Source organism: Chiloscyllium plagiosum, unplaced genomic scaffold (assembly GCF_037043375.1).
Source record: "Chiloscyllium plagiosum isolate Xiang-an unplaced genomic scaffold, Cpla_swu_hap1 HiC_scaffold_15, whole genome shotgun sequence".
NCBI lineage: Eukaryota > Metazoa > Chordata > Chondrichthyes > Orectolobiformes > Hemiscylliidae > Chiloscyllium > Chiloscyllium plagiosum.
In genome coordinates this window covers 8,148,084-8,170,367 of record NW_028270153.1, presented here as the reverse complement: position 1 = coordinate 8,170,367, position 22,284 = coordinate 8,148,084, and the positions used below count along the sequence as shown (strand labels likewise).

The 22,284-nt window shown below is 44.4% G+C and overlaps 1 protein-coding gene across 7 annotated transcripts in view; it reads right to left on the bottom strand.

Moving 5' to 3' along the window:
• Nucleotides 1-558: 558 nt before the first annotated feature.
• Nucleotides 559-22,284, bottom strand: part of LOC122560305 (syntaphilin-like) — an 85,220-nt gene continuing 63,494 nt past the window's right edge. For all 7 annotated transcript variants that reach the window (XM_087994711.1, XM_043710882.2, XM_043710883.2 and 4 more), the window contains 3 exons: nucleotides 15,745-15,972; nucleotides 7,411-7,560; nucleotides 559-5,614 (listed from right to left, as the gene is read on the bottom strand). In XM_087994711.1, coding sequence (XP_087850837.1) covers nucleotides 4,624-5,614; nucleotides 7,411-7,560; nucleotides 15,745-15,972 — 1,369 coding nt within the window. In that variant the 3' untranslated portion in view covers nucleotides 559-4,623. The remainder of the gene's footprint in view (nucleotides 5,615-7,410; nucleotides 7,561-15,744; nucleotides 15,973-22,284) is intronic.

Sequence of the window (22,284 nt, the reverse complement as noted above, 5' to 3'; positions counted from 1 at the left end):
GTTGAAATGTTGGGCCATAGGGCGGTGTGGTTGGTGCGGGTGACCCGGAGATGTTCCCAAAAGCGCTCTGCTACGGGGCGTCCAGTCGCCCAAAGAAACTACAGAAAGTTTGCGTGTACAGCCCAGACCATTATAAAAGCCAATCTCCCATCCATTGGCTCCATTTACACTTCTTGTTGCGAGTTTTGAGAAGATTTGTTGCTGCAGAAAGACTGCAACATCATCAAAGACCCCTCCCATTCTGTTAATGCTCTCTTCCAACCTCTTCTGGGAGAAAGTGAGAACTGCAGATGCTGGAGATCAGAGTCAAAAAGTGTGGTGCTGGAAAAGCACAGCAGGTCAGGCAGTCTCTGAGGAGCAGGAGAGTCCATGTTTTGAGCATAAACTCTTCATCAGGAATCAACTCTCCTGCTCCTCGGATGCTACCTGGTTTGCAGTGCTTTTCCAGCACCACACTTTTTCACTTCCAACCTCTTTCGTCAGGCAGAAGATACAGAAGCTTGAACATGCCCACATGCTTCTTTCCTGTCGTTATTAGACTTTTGAATGGACTCGCTAACTTCAAATAATGTTGATCGTGTTAAATGTTGATCTTGCTTTGAGCACCTGCTGTGCAGTTTTAGCTTTGTATACCTCACTCTGCTAAAGCACCCTAAGATCTGTATGTCCTTGAACAAAGCTATTCACTGTGACTCCAATAAATCAAATCAAATCTAAACTCTGCCGCATCCAGTTGTAAATGGTGTTGGACAATTAAATAACTCACTGGAGGATAAGGCTCCACCAATATCCCAATCCTTAATGATGGAAGAGCCCAACATATCAGTGCAAAAGATAAGGCTGAAGCATTCACAGCAATCTTCAGCCAGAAGTGCCGAGTGGATGGTCCATCTTGACTTCCTTCAGTGGTCTCCAGCATCACAGAAACCAGTTTTCAGACAATTCAAATTACTTCATGTGATATGAAGAAACAGTTGGAGAAACTGTATACTGCAAAGGCTATGAGCCCTGACAACATTCCAGCAATAGTACTGAAGACTTGTGCTCCAAAACTTGCTGCTCCTCTTGCCAAGTTCTTCCAGTACAGTTACAACACTAGTATCTACCCTACAATGTGAAAAATTGCTCAGGTATGTCCTGTACATACAAAGCAGGGCAAATCCAACTAGGCCAATTACTGGCCCATCAGTCTAGTCATGATCATCAGTAAAGTAATGATCGGTGTCATCAACAGTGCAACCAAGCAGCACCTGCTCAGCAATAACCTGCTCAGTGATGCTCAATTTGGGTTCTGCCAGGGTCACCAGCTCCTGACCTCATTACAGCCTTGGTTCAAATATGGACAAAAGAGCTGAATTCCAGAGGGGAAGGGAGAGTGATATCCCTTGACATCAAGGCTGCATTCAACTGAGTGTGGCATCAGGGTGCCCTAGCAAAACTGGAACCAATGGGTGTCAAGTGGCAAACTCTCCACTGGCTGGAGTCATACCTGACACATAGCAAAATGGTCATGGTTGTTGGAGTTCAGTCATCTCAGCTCCAGGACATCTCTGCAGGAGCTCCTCAGGGAGGTGTCCACGGCCCAATCATCTTCAGCTGCTTCATCAATGACCTTCCCTCCATCATAAGGTCAGAAGTGGGGATGTTCGCTGATGATACCACAATGTTCAGCCACATTTGCAACTCCTCAGATACTGAAGCAGCCCATGCTCAAAAGCAACAAGATCTGGACAATATCCAGGCTTGGGCTGACAAGTGACAAGTCACATTCACGCCACACAAATGCCAATCTATGACCATCAGCCATAACATATAATCTAACCACCACTCTTGACATTCAGTGGTGTTACCATCACTGGATCTCCAACTATCAACATCCTTCATTGTCCAGAAACTCAGCTGGACTCACCTCATAAACACAGTGACTACAAGAACAGGCAGAGTCTAGGAATAGTGCGGCAAGTACCTCACCCCCTGACTCCTGAAAACCTGTCCACCATCTACAAGGCACAGGTCAGGAATGTGGATGGGTGCAGCCCCAACAAAACTCAAAAAGCTTGACACCATTCAGGACAAGGCTGCCCATTTAATTGGCACCACATCCACAAGCATGTACTCCCTTCTCCAATGACACTCAGGAGCAACAGTGTGTATTATCTACAAGATGCACTGCAGAAATTCACCAAAGATCCTCAGACAGCATCTTCCAAACCCACGACCACCTCCATCTAGAAGGACAAGGGCAGGAGACACATGGGAACACCACTACCTTCAAGTTCCCCTTCAAGCCACTTACTATCCTGACTTGGAAATACACCGCCGTTCCTGTACTGTCGCTGGGTCAAAACCCTGGAATTCACTCTATAATGTGGGTCAACAATGAACTGAATTGGCTCACCCCCACCTTCTCAAGGGTAACTAGGGATGGGCAATAAATGCTGCCCACATCTCACAAATGATTTTTTTTAAAATGTGGACAACAATATGCTGAAATAAATTCTCAGTTATTAAAATATGATTCTGTGGAGAGTTTGCTGACTGATAAAATGAGTTAAGTAACTGATCTGGAATGAGTTCATACCCATTCCAAACTGATTTGATGATACCAGCAACCTTAGACTGATTATAAGGAACTTTAAAATGGGAAGAAGGCCATTCAGCCCCTTCATTTAATTAAATCATGCTTGCACAGTCTTTCAGACACATTTACTTGCCTTGGCTCCATATCCTTCAAAACTTTTGGACAAAAATTCCAGAGCTCCACGATAGTATACCTCAGTCTGAAAAGTGCTTCCTGATTTCACTCTTAAATAATTTGTTTCCAAATATAGTTTAGCGTTGCCTTGTTGCTGATTCCTGCAACAGAGTAAAGAGTTTCTGCCCACTTACACGGCGAGGTTTGAATTTGAATTTTGCTGAAAAGGGATGAGATGCTGAAGGTTTCTGTCTTGCCAAAGTATAAATTGTGATTATCTAAAATTTGACACTTTTGAATGTCTCTGGACACGTATAAGACAAAAAAAATTGACAGCATGTCTCTCTTATTAACATTATTCGGATAACTGAGTTATTTTAAACATTTTTATCAGATCATTACTCAATCTTCAAAACTCAAGGGAAGACATGCCCCGTCTATGCAACCTGACTCAGGAATTTAACCTTTTAAACTCTGATAAGAGACCAATAGGAAATGAGTTTGGCAAGTCTCCTGGTGTCACTAATCCAGCCTGGATGGCAATCAGAATCAAATAGGTAGAAGGGTGATTGTGGTGCTGGCAAAATTTGGAGCAGTGAGGCATACGATTGGGAGGAATCTAATCTCCCTATCAGCACAAGTTGGCAAATTTATCTACCTCTCAATTTGGTGCCAGAAATGCAAATGCAAACCTTCCCACTTCCAGGAAGAAAATCATCTCACTTCGATCAGTGCAAATAAAAAAAGTCGTAAAGTAAATAAATAACCATGTGAGTACAACATAAAAGGGGAAACATTGGACAAGCTGAGTGCTGTATTTACTGAAACCGTACAATGATTCTTATAGACACCTCTGGCAGGTAGGGCCAGTTACAAGCAATAGTTGAACATCAACAAGAGCTCAGGGTGAACGAGAACTGAGGCAACTCCTGTAAATTGAAAAGTCATTATATTTAGTACATTTTACTTTGCATCTAATAGAGTGAAAGCAGCATTTTGTAACTGTGCAGCTGATGGAAATGTTAAAAAAAAGTTTAATACTTTGCCTTTGAGTAATGTTAACACCAACATGGAGATTTTAAGTGCCATGGAGATACTCCCAGAAGTATCTGAAACATCTTATTTCTCAGCCATGCAATGCAGTGCAAGGTTCCAGCTCTCAAACTGGCTCAACTGTGTGGGTTATTTGTATAGTTTCCTATATCTGTGTATTGATGAGTTATTAACAGTAGTGCCAACAACTGTGAGGGAAAGGGATACAACTTTAGGTCTCTCTGTAAAGGAATGTGGGAGAGATAGAGGTCTATGTTGGGTGGGGGTGGAGGCAGATGAGGGTTGAGTGAGTGCAGCTGGAATAGTGAGGGTGTGGAGTAAGTTGGGGTGAGGGAGTGGGGGCATGGATTGGTGGGGGCATAACTGAGGGTGGCAAGGGGATTGTGTGTAGGTTTGAGGGAGTAGGGGTGAGATTTTAGAGGGGGTGGGGATGGAATGAGTGAAGGGATAGGGGTAATAGAGTTAGGGTGAAAAGATGAGAGGTGGGGGAGGAGTATGTGGGGGTGCTGAGGTGAGGGCGATGAGATTGGATGGGGGTGAGGTGGTGGGGGGTGGGGGATGGGGTGAGGGACTCAAGGTGGGGGAGTGATGGTGTGAGGAGATGATGTGGTGGGCATGGGGATGGTGAGGTGATTAATGGGATATGGAGATGATGGGTTGGGGATGAGGAGATGATTGGTGATGGGGTGGCGGAGTGAGTGGGTGACTGGGTGGATGTTGATGAGGTGATTGGTGATGGGGTGGGGGAATGATTGGGTGGAGGTTGACGAGGTATGATGGGTGGTGAGGTGAGGGGTGTGAGGGAGGAAGAGGGTGAGTTGATGGGGTTATGGTGGTGGCTGTGTGTGGGGAGGCCCAGGGGCAGTGAGCTGGGGCTAGGACAGAGGCTGGTTTGGGGAAGCTGCATTGGTGTTGAATCGTCGCAGGGACTGCAGAGCAAGGACACAGCAGCTGCGCAGCAACACCCCAATATTGTAGACAGGCTGCGAGCTGCCTCGCTGGGTACTGACAATCCAGGCGACAGTGGGGACTGCGGGCACTGTCACCGCCAGCAGATCCACAATATAATACCGGCTCCAGTGTGCTACTCGACCGGGAGCCTCATCCAGAGCCGGCTGGATGGGCACCTCTGGCACTCCTGCTCCAGGGGTCTCAGGCACTGCCCCCAAAGGAACCAAACGGGAGTCAACTGGCTGCAGATCCGGACTCCCACCGAGGGTCTGCAGTGTCTGATCGTCAGGGAGTGGTCTCGAGTTCTCTGCCCCAGCGGTGAGCCCGCCAGGGTCAAAGGTGCTTGACCTCAGGACCTTCTCCGCTATCACTTCCAGGTCAGGATGACAGGGGGAGAAGTCGGTTTGGATGCCCTGCTCTCGGACAGTGCTCAGCTGGATCCTGGCTGATGGCCTATACCCCTCCCGCAGTAAGGACCGGGCTGTGAGGGCAGCAGCCTCCGCAGCACGATCGATCCCAGAGGCGAGGGAACCACGATGAGGAAGATCAGTGCCATCAAGGACCAGGAGCTCAGGCCCCTGCTCACTCAGCTTGGTATAGGTGGAGCTGCGGGTCAGAGACCGGGCTGGAGAGCCAGCAGCAGACTGAGACGCACCATCCTGCGCCAACTCCATGCTGTGTAACAGAGTCTCCAACTTCTTGTTTTGAATGTTGATGTCAATGAAATACTTCTGGATGCCTTTATCCTTCTCCACCAGGTTATTCTTCACTGTGTCGATCACCTGTTTTAGCTGTTTGATCTCCTTCCGGGCCTCCTTCAGGGAGAGCTGAGCTTCAACACGGTGACACTCCTCCTCAATCCAATCTTCCTGCATCCTTGACAGCTGCAATTTCAAATCCTCCACCTCCCCACCCCTGTGAAAACCACAAGGACACAATGTTAGACCCTCATTGTCAATCATTACTTTTGAGACTGGGAGGAGTACATCCAATCCCCATGCCTGATCCACACTATTGAGTCATATCATGGCTAATGTATTTTTTATTAATTCATTCAAGGTACGTGGCTGTTGCTGACTGGACCAGTATTTATTGTTAGTTGCCTTTGGAAAGGCAGTGCTGAGCTTCTGGGATTAATCCAGCTTTATTCCATACCCCTCAAATCTCCTCACTGACAAAACTCCATCATAATCCTGAAACTGCCCCCCAGTATTCATAATTTTATTCAGCAGAATTTGTCAGAACTCCCACTACCCATTGTGTTAATTCAAAACACACTGAACAACTTCGGTCTGGCTTAATTCCCCTTTGTTTTGGATTCATACCCAGTGGAAACTGTTTCTCTGTATCTGTTCAATTGAACCTTTTCATCGTTTCAAACACCCCCAACCCCAATCCTCCCTCACAAGAGAGTAGTCCTTTGATCTATTTTATCTTTATATCTGCAGATAGTCACATCCTGTTATTTTAAACTTGTTGGAAATATAATTTATGCTTATCAAGAAGTGTACATGTCCCAATACAGTTCCCTGGGGCATGAGAGAGAGAGTGAGAGAGAAAAAGGGGAGAGAAGAGGGGGGGTGAAGAGAGAGAGAGAGAGCGAGAGAGAGAGGACATCCCCAGAAGAGAATGATTCCACCAACCTTTTATCTGTTTCGGTGACCAAGTGCTGGATTCAATGGAAAAGTGCTCCCGGATTCTACAGCAGTTAAGTTTACACAGAACTTTTCATGAGAAAATTTGTCAAAGGATTTTGAGAAATCCAATCTGGCATTGTGAGTGAAACCTTTCTAGACTTGAAACACGATCCCGGGCAAGATGTCTTTTGGTAGATGTTCTGACCTATAAGCTGAGCTGACTACCCTGCAGGATATTGTAACCTTCAAAGTGCTACACAATAATGAACAATATGTTCAAGCAATTTTTATATGACGCTGGTGAGAGATATCTGTCTGACTTCTATTCCTCTATTTGAATATGCTGCGCGTGTTAGTTTGTCTCCACTAGTCTGGTATTGACTGACTCTTGAAAGCAATTGCTCAATATTAGAGTTAGTTTCTCAGTTGCTAACTTCAACATCCAGTGAGACATTACATCTGGACCTAGAGTTTTATTTGGATTTATTTCTTGAATAATTTTAAAACACCTTCCTTATTTATAATGAGGAAATTCCTGGTAAACTAGGTACTGAAACTTGATACATGCATTAAATCATCTTTGATGAATTCACTAGAATATTGATCACCTAGTAATTTGATTTTACCTTAAAGGATTTCATATAACTCTATTGTCTATTTTCATTTCTGAAATCTGGCATTTGAAACCCTTATTGGATATTTGATCAGCCTTTAATATCAGTCAGTGCCTGATCATTAGCACTGGTGCTGATGCTATACTGAGCAGTAAGTGGCCATCCTGAACTGCACCAGTGATGGTCATCTTGTACTGACCAGTTAAAGACCACCCTGTTCTGACCATCGATGGTCATGCTGTACTGAACAGTAGTGACTATCCTGCACTGATCAGTAGTGGCCATTGTGTACTGACCAGTAGTGGCTAGCTTATACTGACCAGTGATTGACATGATGTACTAACCAGTGATGGCCATGCTTTTCTGCTGTCCCCCTACCCCTCCTAGTGCTAGCTCACATCTCTAAAGCTTGAGCTCTAAGATATTCCTGTCTTCTCACACAATCCTGAATCAGCAATACCTCTCATCCAGCTTCTCCTCCGTCTCCTTTAGCTTTGCCCTCAGGTGCCGGATGCAGACTTCTTTTTGCTGCAGAGGGGTCAGATATTGCTCTGGTGTTGGTGGCTTGATCCCATGGTTTTCACTGCAGGACGAATATTTACTCGAACGTCTGCACAGCAAATTGACAAACAATTAGTGACAACGGACCTGTTGAAATAAAACAGGAGAAAGCTATTTATTCAAGAATAATTTGCATTTGTAGGCATCTTTCACGAGTTTGAAATGTTCTAAAGAGCTTTACAGCTAAGTGCTTTCAAACTGTTGTTATGTTGACAGCTGAGAGTCAAATTGCATACAAATGTGACAGTGACCCGATAATCTGTCTTCAGTAACTTTAGTTGAGAGTTAAGTATTGACCAAGAAACTACTGTTTTATGTATTAGATCCTTGAGGGTCTCTTCCATCCACTTGAGAGGGGAGACATGGCCTCAGGCTTTTACCATCTCATGTCAAAGACACGAGACATGGTGCAACACTTGCTCAGTCCTGGCTCTGGATTTCTCAGAACTCAGGGCAGGGGAATGAACGTATCACATTCTGAATCTACAGAAAAGGGAATTAGCCAACGAGACACGGCTAACATGAGTGTAAACTAAACCCGTTATTTTTTTTTGCAATCCCTCTGATTTACAAAGCTACAGGAACCAGTTGTGAAGCCAGTGAAAGCAGCAACAACCCAGCCATCGTACAAGTGGACTAACCTTTCTTGCATTCACAGGAATAGAGTACTCAGTCCCTTGAATACGATCTGCTGTTCAATATGATTATGGCAAATCAAATTGAAATCTCAATTCCACATTCAGGGGGTGTGGGTGTCGCTGGCTTGGCCAGCATTTATTGCCCATCTTGGTAACTTTTCACTTCCTTGCTTACCAAAACTGCATTTACCTCACCTTAAAAATACTCAAAACTCTGCTTCCCCCAGTAGGTAGAGGAATTTCCCTTTTAAATATGTTACAAAGTTGAATGAGTGTAAGTTCACTTTAATTTTCTGAATTTTAGAATGAATCTGACGTGCAGGCTCAACTACCCAATAGTAATAGGGGACTCGCTAGTTCGGGGCACAGATAGGCGGTTTTGTGGGAACGAGAGAGACTCACGTTTGGTATGTTGCCTCCCAGGTGCAAGGGTACGTGATGTCTCTGATCGTGTTTTCCGAGTCCTTAAGGGGGAGGGGGAGCAGCCCGAAGTCGTGGTCCACATTGGCACCAATGACATAGGTAGGAGGAGCGCTGAGGATGTTAGGCAGGCTTTCAGGGAGCTAGGTTGGAAGCTCAAAGTTAGAATGAACAGAGTTGTTGTCTCTGGTTTGTTACCCGTGCCACGTGATAGAGAGTCGAGGAATAGGGAGAGAGAACAGTTAAATGCGTGGCTACAGGGATGGTGCAGGAGGGAGGGATTCCGGTATTTGGATAACTGGGGTTCTTTCTGGGGAAGGTGGGACCTCTATAAACAGGATGGTCTGCACCTGAACCTGAGGGGCACCAGTATCCTTGGTGGGAGGTTTGCTAGTGCTCTTGAGGGGGGTTTAAACTAACTCTGCAGGGGCATGGGAACCCAGTCTATAGCTTTAGGGTGCAGGACCTGGAGTGTAGGGAGGTTAGGAACATGGCATCAATTTCAAAGGAGGGTGCCTGTAAACAGGAAAGTGGCTTGAAGTGTGTATACTTCAATGCAAGAAGTATATGAAATAAGGTAGGTGAACTTGCAGCGTGGGTTGGTACCTGGGACTTCGATGTTGTGGCTATTACGGAGACATGGGTAGAACAGGGACAGGATTGGCTGTTGCAGGTTCCAGGGTTAAATGTTTTAGTAGGGTCAGAGGTGGGGGTAAAAGAGGGGGAGGTGTGGCATTGCTTGTCAAAGATAGTATTACAGCTGTGGAAAGGACGATGGATGAAGACTCGCCATCTGAGGTAGTTTGGGTTGAGGTTAGGAATAGGAAAGGTGAGGTCACCCTGTTAGGAGTTTTTTACAGGCCTCCTAATAGTCCTAGAAACGTAGAAGAAAGGATTGCGAGGATGATTCAAGAGAAGAGTGAAAGTAATAGGGTGGTTGTTATGGGGGACTTTAACTTTCCTGATATTGATTGGGAAAGCTATAGCTCGAGTTCGTTAGATGGGTCAGTGTTTGTCCAATGTGTGCAGGAGGGTTTCCTGACACAATATGTAGATAGGCCAACAAGAGGTGAGGCCATACTGGATTTGGTTCTGGGTAATGAACCAGGCCAGGTGTTAGAATTAGAGGTAGGTGAGCACTTTGGGGACAGTGACCACAATTCGGTGACTTTTACTCTAGTGATGGAGAGGGATAAGTGTGTACTACAGGGCAAGAGTTATAGCTGGGGGCAGGGAAATTATGATGCGGTGAGGCATGACTTAGGATGTGTGGCTTGGAAAAGTAAGCTTCAAGGCAAGGGCGTAATTGATATGTGGAGTTTGTTCAAGGAGCAACTATTGAGTGTCCTTGATAAGTATGTACCCGTCAGGCAGGGAGGAAAGGGTCGTGTGAGGGAGCCGTGGTTTAATGAGGAATTGGAATCCCTTGTTAAATGGAAGAGGGCGGCCTATGTAAAGATGAGGCGTGAAGGTTCAATTGGGGCGATTGAGAGTTATAAGGTAGCCAGGAAGGACCTGAAGAGAGAGCTAAGAGCAGCAAGGAGGGGACATGAAAGGTCCTTAGTTGGTAGGATTAGGGAAAACCCTAAGGCTTTCTATAGGTATGTCAGGAATAAATGAATGACTAGGGTAGGAATAGGTCCAGTCAAGGATAGTAGTGGGAAGTTGCGTGTGGAGGCTGAAGAGATTGGGGAGACATTGAATGAATACTTTTCGTCAGTATTCAATCAGGAACAGGACATTGTTATCAATGTGAGTACTGAGTCACAATTAAGTAGAATGGATGGCTTTGAGGTATGTAGAGAAGAGGTGTTGGAAATTCTGGAAAGGGTGAAAATAGATAAGTCCCCTGGGCCTGATGGCATTTATCCTAGGATTCTCTGGGAAGCAAGGGAGGAGATGGCAGAGCCATTGGCCTTGATTTTTATGTCCTCGTTGTCTACAGGAGTAGTGCCAGAAGATTGGAGGCTAGCAAATGTGGTTCCCTTGTTCAAGAAGGGGAGTAGGGATAACCCTAGTAACTATAGGCCGGTGAGTCTCACTTCTGTTGTGGGCAAAATCTTAGAGAGAATTGTAAGGGATAGGATTTATGAACATCTGGATAGGAATAATATGATCAAGGATAGTCAGCATGGTTTTGTGAAGGGCAGGTCGTGCCTCACAAACCTTATTGAATTCTTTGAGAAGGTGACTAAGGAGGTGGACGAGGGGAAAGCGGTAGATGTGGTGTATATGGATTTTAGTAAGGCGTTTGATAAGGTTCCCCATGGTAGACTACTGCAAAAAATACAGAGGTATGGCATTGAGGGTGAGTTGGAGGTTTGGATTAGGAGTTGGCTGGCTGGAAGAAGACAGAGGGTAGTAGTTGATGGCAAAGGTTCATCTTGGAGTGCCGTCACTAGCGGTGTTCCGCAAGGATCTGTTTTGGGACCATTGCTGTTTGTCATTTTTATAAATGACCTGGAGGAGGGGTTAGAAGGTTGGGTGAGCAAGTTTGCGGATGATACGAAAGTCGGAGGAGTTGTAGACAGTGAGGAAGGATGTGGCAGGTTACAGCGGGATATAGATAAGCTGCAGAACTGGGCAGAAAGGTGGCAAATGGAGTTCAATGTAGCTAAGTGTGAGGTGATTCACTTTGGTAAGAGTAATAAAAAGATGGGGTACTGGGCTAATGGACGGATACTTGGTAGTGTGGATGAGCAGAGGGATCTTGGTGTCCATGTACACAGATCTTTGAAAGTTGCCACCCAGGTAAATAGTGCGGTGAAGAAGGCATATGGCGTACTGGCTTTTATTGGTAGAGGAATTGAGTTCCGGAGTACTGAGGTCATGTTGCAGTTGTATAAGACTCTGGTGCGGCCGCATCTGGAGTATTGTGTGCAGTTTTGGTCGCCATACTATAGGAAGGATGTGGAGGCACTAGAACGGGTGCAGAGGAGGTTTACCAGGATGTTGCCTGGTATGGTAGAAAGATCGTATGAGGAAAGGCTGAGGCACTTGGGGTTGTTTTCATTGGAGAAAAGAAGGTTTAGGGGTGACTTGATAGAGGTGTACAAGATGATTAGGGGTTTAGATAGGGTCGACAGTGAGAATCTTTTTCCACATATGGAGTCAGCTATTACAAGGGGGCATAGCTTTAAATTAAGGGGGGGTAGGTATAGGACAGATGTTAGGGGTAGGTTCTTTACTCAGCGAGTCGTGAGTTCATGGAATGCCCTGCCAGTAGCAGTGGTGGACTCTCCCTCATTATGGGCATTTAAGCGGGCATTGGATAGGCATATGGAGGATAGTGGGCTAGTGTAGGTTAGGTGGGCTTGGATCGGCACAACATCGAGGGCCGAAGGGCCTGTACTGCGCTGTATTCTTCTATGTTCTATGTTCTATGTACCCAAACAGAACGGCGGGAGACAGGTTCTTCCAAAATAGATACATGTCACAGTTGGCTGTTAAATGTGGAACTGAATTTTGGTTGCTGTTTTGGCAACTTAATCAATTAATTTTAATTCAAATTAATTGACTTGCAGCATATGAGATAGAAACGTTGGCTGAATGCATGCCCCAGGTGTGAAGACACCTCCCACCGTGTACGTGGCAGGTACTCATGTGATTCGGCAAATGTTGTCTATCTCATACGCTGCAGGTAAGGATGCCCTGAAGCATGGTATACTGGCCTGACCAAGCAAAGGCTATGGCAACAGGTGAATGGATACCGCACAACGATCACCAGTTCCCTCCCAGTCGGAGAGCACTTCAGCAGTCTGGGACATTCGACCGGGGACTTCCGGGGTGACCGTCCTCCAAGGCGGTCTTCGGGACAGACCACAACAAAATGTGGCCGAGCAGAGGCTGATATCCAAGTTCAGTGCCCATGGGGATGGCCTCAACTGGGATCTTGGGTTCATGTCACACTACAGGTGACCCTCTACACACACACGCAGACCCTCTCTCAAATGCTCACACATACACTCAACGCTCACCCTCTCACAGACTTCTACCCCTTTATACTCACACTCAACATATACACACTCCCTCACAGACAGTCATAACCCCCGCCACCCCCCACCAAAACACACACACCAACATGCACACATACAGGTATAACTTTGTGGGGTGAACTTATACTTGCAGAATTACATTTTATTTTGCTCACAAACTGCATGAATCCATTCTGTAAATCCGTTTTTTAGATTAGATTCAGTCTGACCATTGGGGCACAGACAGTCTCACACAGGAAAGCTCACACCTTAAATGCATTATCTGGGCCGACATGACATCAGTTGTTAAAGTTCACTTGAGAATGTAACTTTTAAAAAAATTTTGCGAATTACATATGAAACAACTGAGACAAACATGGTCGTTCTAAAAGATAAGAGACTTAACCAACAACCCAGGTCTTTTTCAATACATAATTTCAGTTACATCACACTGTAAACTTTTGCTATAAATTCTGTGTCTTACGATCTTATAGTCCACAACCACCTGATGAAGGAGCAGTGCTCTGAAAGCTAGTGGTTCCAAATAAACCTGTTGGACTATAACCTGGTGTAGTATGATTTTTAACTTTGTACACCCCAGTCCAACAGCGGCATCTCCAAATGATCATGACTGCCTTTGGTGATAGCTTTGCCTGGGACAGAAACACATGCACAAGAAGTAACTGAATTCTGTTAATTACATTGTTGTATCAAACTACTGTAACTATATAGGAGGAATGTGCATGTCGGTTACCATGCCCACTTAATAAACGATAGTAAGCCACTGTACTTTAGAGATGACCCGATGAACTGTATTTAAAGGGGGCCTCTCAAATTAGAGGGGCTGACATTCTCGAGACAATATTAGCACAAGAAGCAGGAACCTTGGGAGCTAGAGGAACCTCAGTTCCCCAGCTGTAACCAGGATAGTATAAACCTCTTTACCAGCTTCAGCTTCCAAAGCAGATCTTAAACCCATGTGAAAACACAATAATTTAGGAACAGTAATGTTACTCAGAAACTTAGAGAGAAAGACAGGTTTCATAGAATTACATGCATATATGTTGTGTTTCAATGATAATAAACCAGGTGTCATGGTAAATCACACCTCAATATCACTGTAAAATGAGTCCCAGGAAGTAAGCAAGCACATCAGACAAACTTGAAAATGACACTTACAACTTCTTTTTGAGGAAAAGAATTCCAGAGACCCATTACCCTCTGAATGAAAAGCTTTTCCTCACTTCTGCCTTAGGTAGAAACTCTTAATTCTTAAATCCTTGTTCGAGATTCTCACACAAAAGGAAATATCCTTTTCACATCCACTCTATCAAGATTCCTCAGGATCTTTTATGCTCCAATCAAGTCACCCTCTACTCTACTGAACTCCAGCAAATGCAAGCCTAACCTGTCCAACCTTGTCTCCAAATACAACCTGCCTGTTCCAGCTATTAGTCAAACAAACCTTGACTGACCTGCCTCCAGGCATTTACATCCCTCCTTAAATAAGGTCAAGGACTGGAGCTACAGTGAAAAATGAAGAAGGTTATCTAAGAGTACAATGGGATCCTGATCAACTGGGCCGATGGGCTGAGGAATGGAAGATATGGTTTAACTTAGATAATTGTGAGGTGTTGCAGTTTGTTAAGACAAATCGGGGCAGGACTTGCACAGTTGTCGAACAGAGAGACATAGGGTTGCAGGTACATAATTTCTTGCAAGTGAGACAACACAGGTAGACATGGCGACAAAGAAGGCATTTGTATGCTTGCCTTTATCGCTAAAAACAATGAGACAGTAGATGGGGAGTCACGTTACAGCTGTACAAGACATTGGTGAGGCCATGCTTGGAGTACTGTGTACAATTCTGATCGGCCTGCTAAATAAAGAATGTTATTAAACTGGAAAGGATGAAAAAAAGATTGGCAAGGATGATACTGAGACTGGAGAGTTTGCGTTGTAAGGAGAGGCTGAACAGGCTGGGGTGCTTTTTTCCCTGGAGTACTGGAGGTGAAGGGGTGGTCTTACAGAAGTTTATAAAACCATGAGGGGCATAGATAGGGTGAATAGCCAAGGTCTTTTCCCCAGGGTAGGAGAGTCCAAAACTAGAGGGCATAGCTTCAAGGTAAGAGGGGAAAGATTTAAAAGGGACCTGAGGGGAAATCTTTTCACACTGAAAATGGTGCATATATGGAATGAGCTGCCAGAGGATTATGGATTAAGTATTAAATTTTATAGATGATATGTTATTATATATTAAATACCCTGCCAGACTCCCAGATCCATCTGCATCTCAAAGATCAGCAGATTTAGTCAAAAGGTTTTTTTGTAAAATTTTTTACCAAATGAACAATTTCACATTTTCCAACACCATACTCCAATTGCCACATCTTTGCCCATTCAACTAACCTATATGTATCTTCCCATGCTTTCCTCACAACTTACTTTTCTATTTGAACAGAAAATGCTGAATACGTGCAGCAGATCTGGCAGCATCTGGGAAAAATGTTTCAAGTCCAAAGACTCTTCTTTGAAACTGGAACAGATGCTGCCAGATCTGCTGAGATCCTCCAGCATTTTCTGTTTTTATTTTAGATTGCCAGCATCAGCAGTGTTTTGCACTTACTCATCTAAGTATCTTTGTGTCATTAGCAAATTTAGCAACCGTACCTTTGGCGCCTTCATTGAAGTCATTTATATGAATTACAAAATGGTCCCAGCATCAATCCCTGCAGCACACCACTCAGAACAACTTGCCAATTACAAAATGACCCATTTCTGTCTTCTCTCTATTTTCTGTTCACCAGCCAATCTTCTATCCATGCCAATATGTTACTCTCTAGACCATAATTATTTTTCAGAATAATCTTTGATGTGATACTTCACCAAATTTTTTTCTGGAAATCTAAGTGGGCCAGCCAGTGACACCTATGCCCAACAGAGAATTTTTAAAAACTCACAGCCACAAGTTCCCCATTATCCAAAGCCCATTTAATTCTGCAAAGGAATTCAGTAAATAGTTAAAACATTATTTCTCTTTCACAAAACCATGCTTATTTGCCTGTTTACCTTTAAGTTTTGCAAATACCCTGCAAAATCTCTTTAATAATATCTTTTAACATATTACAAAGACAGATGTTTAGGTAACTGGCCTTTGTCCCCTCTGCCTCCCTCCCTTTGCGAATAAAAATGTTACATTACCTGGGGGTGGGGCTGCTGTCGCTGCCTTTGTAGGATCCCGAGTTGCTGCTGCTGCTAAGGGAGGAAGTTGCACAGCTATCCCGTAACCTAACCGGCGGAGAGGTGCGTCTGGACGGCTGGAGGAGGGGCTGTGTCTCCTGCTGTGCCGAGGCCGAGGACGAGGATGAGGACGGGGTCAGTGTCGATTTAAACAGGGAGGAGAAGCCACTTCTCCCGTGGACACCACGACTAGAGACAGGGGTAAGTTGACAATCAAAAACCCATCGCCTGTTAACAGCAAGAATACAGACTGCAACAAGTTCGACCCAGGCCACTTTGTGCCAAGGACACGTTTCCCACTGCAAAATTTGCAGCGTGTGATTACTTTGCAATCTGCAAAGTATCTCATCATAAAACAAGGTGATAAGTAATTCTCCAGCCAAACCAGCCACCCCATTCTCTCCTGAGATTATTCCATTGGCATTCTCCATAGCTTCTCATTAAACATGACAGGACTCTCTGGGAATACACTAAATAATTAAAAATGATCTAAATGGAAATGAGACAATATTAGTGGTGAAATAAAAAGGCTTAAGAAATAAGATACTTTAGAAAGATTCATAAAGGTGACTAAACAGGCAGCCAAATGCAACCCACATACAAGAAGTTGGGCTCTGCACAGGATGACATTTCTTTAAAAAACTGTATTAATTCATTTTACAGGGAACCATGCTGATTGTATAAAGGGAAACAGACCACGGATCAAGCATTTTGTCAGTGGGAAATCAGGAGACAGAAAAGGCACGTAAGAAAGGCACTATTACACTCATCATGGGGGACTTCATTGTGCAGGTGGACTAGGAAAACCAGGTTGGTAGCGGATTCCAAGAAAAGGATCCAGAGTTGTTTGGAAGGGGAGCCTAGCAGTGAAGGCAGTACAGCAGCAATAATAGGACATCCTGGAGTTAATTTAGGAGGCACAGCAGAAATTCATTCCAAAGAAGGACAAACATACTAAGGGGTTGGGGGGTCGGGGGGAGGGGGGGGGGGGGGGGGCAGGGGAGGGGCAGGGGAGGAATGAGGCTAATAGCAAACAGAAAAGCATACTATGTCGATTTCCTCCAGCAATCCAAAGATGTGCAGCTTAGTTGGATTGGCCATGCTAAATTGCCCCATAGTATCCAGAGATATGCAGGCTACGTGGATTAGGCATGGAAAATGTAAGGTTACAGGGATGGGGTGGGGGGAGGGTGTTGGATTGTCTGGGTGGGATGTTGTTTGGAGGATCAGTGTGATTCAATGGGCCAAATGGCCCGCTTCCACATTGTAGGGATTCTATGATTCATACAATGTGGTGAAGGTTAGTGAGTACCAGAGGATTGGGAAGCCTTTAAAACACGCAGAGGACAACATGAAGTATGAGGGTAAGCTTGCTAGTATTACGAAAGAAGATTACAATTTTTTAAGGTATGTAAAAGGTAAGGGAGATGCAACATTGGTCATTGGACCACTGGAAAATGAGGCTGCAGAAGCAGTCAATAGGAAACCACGAAATGGCAGAGGAACCAAACAGGTACTTTACATCAGCCTTCACAGCAGAAGACACTAGCAACATACCAGAACTTCAAGAGAGTCATGGGGTAGAGGTGAGTGTGACGGCCATCACAAAGGAAAAGGTGCTGGGGAAGCTGAAAGGTCTGAAGGTGGGTAGATCATCCAGACCAGATGGACTACACTCCATAGTTCTGAAGGAAATAGCTGAAGAGATAGTAGTGGCATTGGTGGTGATCTTTTAGAAATCACTGGAATCAGGGAGGATCCCAGAGGACTTGAAAATGGCTAATGTAACACCTCTGTTTAGGAAAGGAGGGAGGCAGAAGACCAGAAACTACAGGCCAGTTACACTGACCTTGGTCATTGATAAGATTTTAGAGTTTGTTATTAAGGATGAGATTGTGGAGTTGTTGGAAGTGCATTGAAAAGTAGGGCTAAGTAAGCACAGGCATGTCAAGGGAGGTCATGCCTGACCAATCTGTTAGACTTCTTTCAGGATGTCATGAGCAAGTTAGATAAAGGAGAGCAGTGGACTTTCAAAAAGCCTTTAGCCAGTTGCCACAGTGAAAACTGCGAAATAAAATAAAAGTCCATGATGTTAGGGGCAATGTACTGGGCGTGGATAGAGGATTGGCTGATTGTCAGAAGGCAGAGCGTAGGATTAAAGGGATCTTTTTCAGGATGGTAGCCAGTGACTAGTGGAGTTCCACAGGATTCGTGTGGGATCCACAATGATTCACATTATACATTAATGATCTGGACGAAGGAACTGAGGACATTGTCAAGTTTACAGATGACAAAAAAAAAGGTGGAGGGACAGGTAACGTTAAGAAGGTTTCTGCACCTTGGTAGGAAGGAGAGGCATAGACTACGTTTGAGATGGGGAAAGGTTTCTGAAATCTGAAGCACAAAGGGACTTAGGAGTCGTAGTTCAAGATTCTTTTAAGGTTTATAGACAGATTCAGTTGGCAGTTAGAAAGACAATTGCAATGTTACCATTCATTTCAAGAGGGCTAAAATACAATAGCAGAGATGTACTGCTGAGGCTGCACAAGGGTCTGGTCAGACCGCATTTGGAATATTATGAGCAGTTTTGACCCTATATCTAAGGAAGGATAGGCTGGCCTGAGAGAGAGTCCAGAGGAGGTTTACGATAATGATCGGGAATGAAGGGCTTGGCATATGAGGAGCGATTGAGGATTCTGGGTTTGTATTTGATGGAGTTTAGAAGGATGGGAGTGGGCCTGATTGAAACTTACAGAAGACTGAGAGGCCTGGACAGAGTGCACTTGAAGAAGATGTTTCCAGGAGTAAGAGACACTAGGAGTGAAGGACACAGCCTCAGAGTGAAGGGATAACCCTTTAGAACAAGATGAGGAAGAGTTTCTTCAGCCAGAGGATGGTGAATCTGTGGCACTCATTGCCACAGAGGGCTTTCAAGGTCAAGCATTTTCAAGAAGATGGATAGGTTCTTGATAAGTAAAAGGATCAAAGGTTATGGGGGGGAAGGCTGGAAAATCGGATTGAGAAATATATCAGCCATGATCAAATGTTGAAGCAGACTCAATGGGCTGAACGTCCTAATTCTGTTGCTATTTCTTATGGTATTACAGTTTCACAGACAAAGCAGTTTTGCTGGTTTGTCACAAATACAGTATTTATCTTCCAGTCATTGCTTGAGGCAAGGAAAATGCTTGCCACAAAGTTAAGCCTATGGCACGAACCTGTGTGTGGAGTCTTTTAACATGTGTGTAGTGACCTCATCATGAATACACCTCACTTGGCCATCAAATCCCAGGGGGGTGTCAAACCCAAAGATTCTGGTTCAAAGACAGGGGCATTAACCACTGTGCCACAAGGCCTCTATTAGACAATTATACTGCCACGACATCAAAAACTATGTCTTTCTATAGAAGAATTACAAATATATTAAGGACAAAAGCGTAACTAGGGAGAGAATAGGGCCCCTCAAAGATCAGCAAGGCGGCCTTTGTGTGGAGCTGCAGGAAATGGGGGAGATACTAAATGAGTACTTTGCATCAGTGTTCACTGTGGAAAAGGACATGGAAGATATAGAATGTAGGGACACAGATGGTGACATCTTGAAAAATGTCCATATTACAGAGGAGGAAGTGCTGGATGTCTTGAAATGCATAAAAGTGGATAAATTCCTAGGACCTGATAAGGTGTACCCAAAAACTCTGTGGGAAGCTAGGGAAGTGACTACTGGGCCTCTTACTGAGATATTTGTATCATCGATAGTCACAGGTGAAGTGCCGGAAGACTGGAGGTTGGCAAACATGGTAACACTGTTTAAGAAAGCTGGTAAGGACAAGCCAGGGAACTATAGACCGGTGAGCCTGACATCAGTGGTGGGCAAGTTGTTAGAGGGAATCCTGAGGGACAGGATGTACATGTATTTGGAAAGGCAAGGACTAATTAGGGATAGTCAACATGGCTTTGTGCGTGGGAAATCGTGTCTCACAAACTTGATTGATTTTTATGAAGAAGTAACAAAGGGGATGGATGAGGGCAGAGTGGCAGATCTATATGGACTTAAGTAAGGCGTTCGACAGAAGTCCCCATGTGAGACTGGTTCGCAAGGTTAGATCTCATGGAATACAGGGAGAACTAGCCATTTGAATCCAGAACTGGCTCAAAGATAGAAAAGAGAGGGTGGTGGTGGACAGTTGTTTTTCAGACTGGAGGCCTGTGACCAGTGGAGTGCCACAAGGATTGGTGCTGGGTCCACTACTTTTCATCACATATATAAATGATTTGGATGTGAGCATAAGCGGTGTAGTAAGTAAGTTTGCAGATGACACCAAAACTGGAGGTGTAGTGGACAGCGAAGAAGGTACCTCAGATTACAACGGGATCTTGATCAGATGGGCCAATGGACTGAGAAGTGGCAGATGGAGTTTAATTTAGATAAATGCGAGGTGCTGCATTTTGGGAAAGCAAATCTTAGCAGGACTTATACATTTAATGATAAGGTGCTAGGGAATGTCGCTGAACAAGGAGACCTTGGAGTGCAGGTTCATAGCTCCTTGAAAGTGGAGTCACAGGTAGATAGGATAGTGAAGAAGGCGTTTGGTATGCTTTCCTTTATTGGTCACAGCATTGAGTACAGGAGTTGGGAGGTCATGTTGTGGCTGTACAGTACATTGGTTAAGCCACTGTTGGAATACTGCATGCAATCCTGGTCTCCTTCCTATCAGAAAGATGTTGTGAAACTTGAAAGGGTTCAGAAAAGATTTACAAGGATGTTGCCAGGGTTGGAGGATTTGAGCTATAGGGAGAGGTTGAATATGCTAGGGTGATTTTCCCTGAAGCATTGGAGGCTGAGGGGTGACCGTACAGAATCATAAGGGGCATAGATATGATAAATAGACAAAGTCTTTTCCCTGGGGTGGGGGAGTCCAGAACTAGAGGGCATAGGTTTAGGGTGAGAGGGGAAAGATATAAAAGAGACCTAAAGGGCAACGTTTTCACGCAGAGAATGGTACATGTATGGAATGAGCTGCCAGAGGATGTGGTGGAGGCTGGTACAATTGCAACTTTTAAAAGGCATCTGGATGGATATATGAATAGGAAGAGTTTGGAGGGATATGGGCCAGGTGCTGGCAGGTGGGACTAGATTGGGTTGGGATATCTGGTCAGCATGGTCTGTTTCCGTGCTGTATATCTCTATGACTCTAATGTTTGTTTAAACAATACTTGCAAACCTTCTAGTAACTAATAAATACACCAGCCAACATTCACAGTATATTTGCCAGCATAGATCATTGAAAAGCAATCAGAAGGACTGTAATATTTCCCTCTTGGATTCTACCAATAATCCAAGAAATGTACCATTCCCAAGGTTAGAATGGATTGTCTAGTTGGGGTGTCTTTACTTTCATAATGAGACCATATGGTAAAACAAGATTTTAGGTCATATGTTCACACTGCTGCTGTTGATACAGTTGCCAGATGGCATCATTATAAAACTACAATGCCTCATTATCAAAAACCCACAACGAGTGCTAGCTTTGTTTGAATATTATCTTTATTACCTTGTGATAACCTGTTCTTGTATGAAGTCTTCTCAATGCCTGTCTTTTTTTTTAAACAAGATTAATAGGTATGAGGTGAATTACAGCTTTTGCCATTCATAAGATGAATGGCTGTGGGTGACTGACACTTATATGAGATTGTAAGACGAGTGGTTTTTCACTGGCAGTTTTCAAAGCTTCGTTGTTTATTGCATCAGTTTCAGGAGCATCTCAAAGACATTCCAGGCTGGTCGATGGCTGAACATCATGGAATTTGGAAGAGAGGGTATAGAGAATGTATGGGGGATATGACTTGGCATGATGTGGCAGAGAAAAGTGAGGGATTGTGTAGAATGAGGATTACAGAGCTTAACAGTCATGCATACAACTTGACCAATGACCCAGTAAATGGAGAGAAGCCTTCTCAGCTCTTGACCTTGCCATTAGTCCACTTCCATTGACACCTTGGGCCTGCTCCAGAGGCAATTGACCCATCTTCAGTTCATCGCCATTTCATTTACTTGAAAGTAGGAGAGGCAAGTCCCTATCGCAAAGATGGGATCTCAGGGAGAGGAACATTCCCAACTCCTGATATCCATCTCCTAGACGAAAAACCAGCCACCATTGCATTGGAGATTGTAGTTTGGTGGTAATGTCACTGGAGAAGTAATCCTGAGAAGTTTTAATTTTAATTATCCCAACATTGACTGGGATTAACTTAGTATTAGAGGATTAAATGGGGCAGAATTTGTAAAGAGCATCCAGGAGGGTTTTCTAGAGCAGCATGTAAATAGTCTAACTCGTGAAGGGGCCATACTGGACCTGGTGCTAGGAAATGAGTCCGGCCAGGTGGGTGAAGTTTCAGTAGGGGATTACTTTGGGAATAGTGATCACAATTCCTTAAATTTTAGATTACTCATGGACAAAGACGAGAGTGGTCCTAAAGGACAAGTGCTAAATTAGGGGAAGG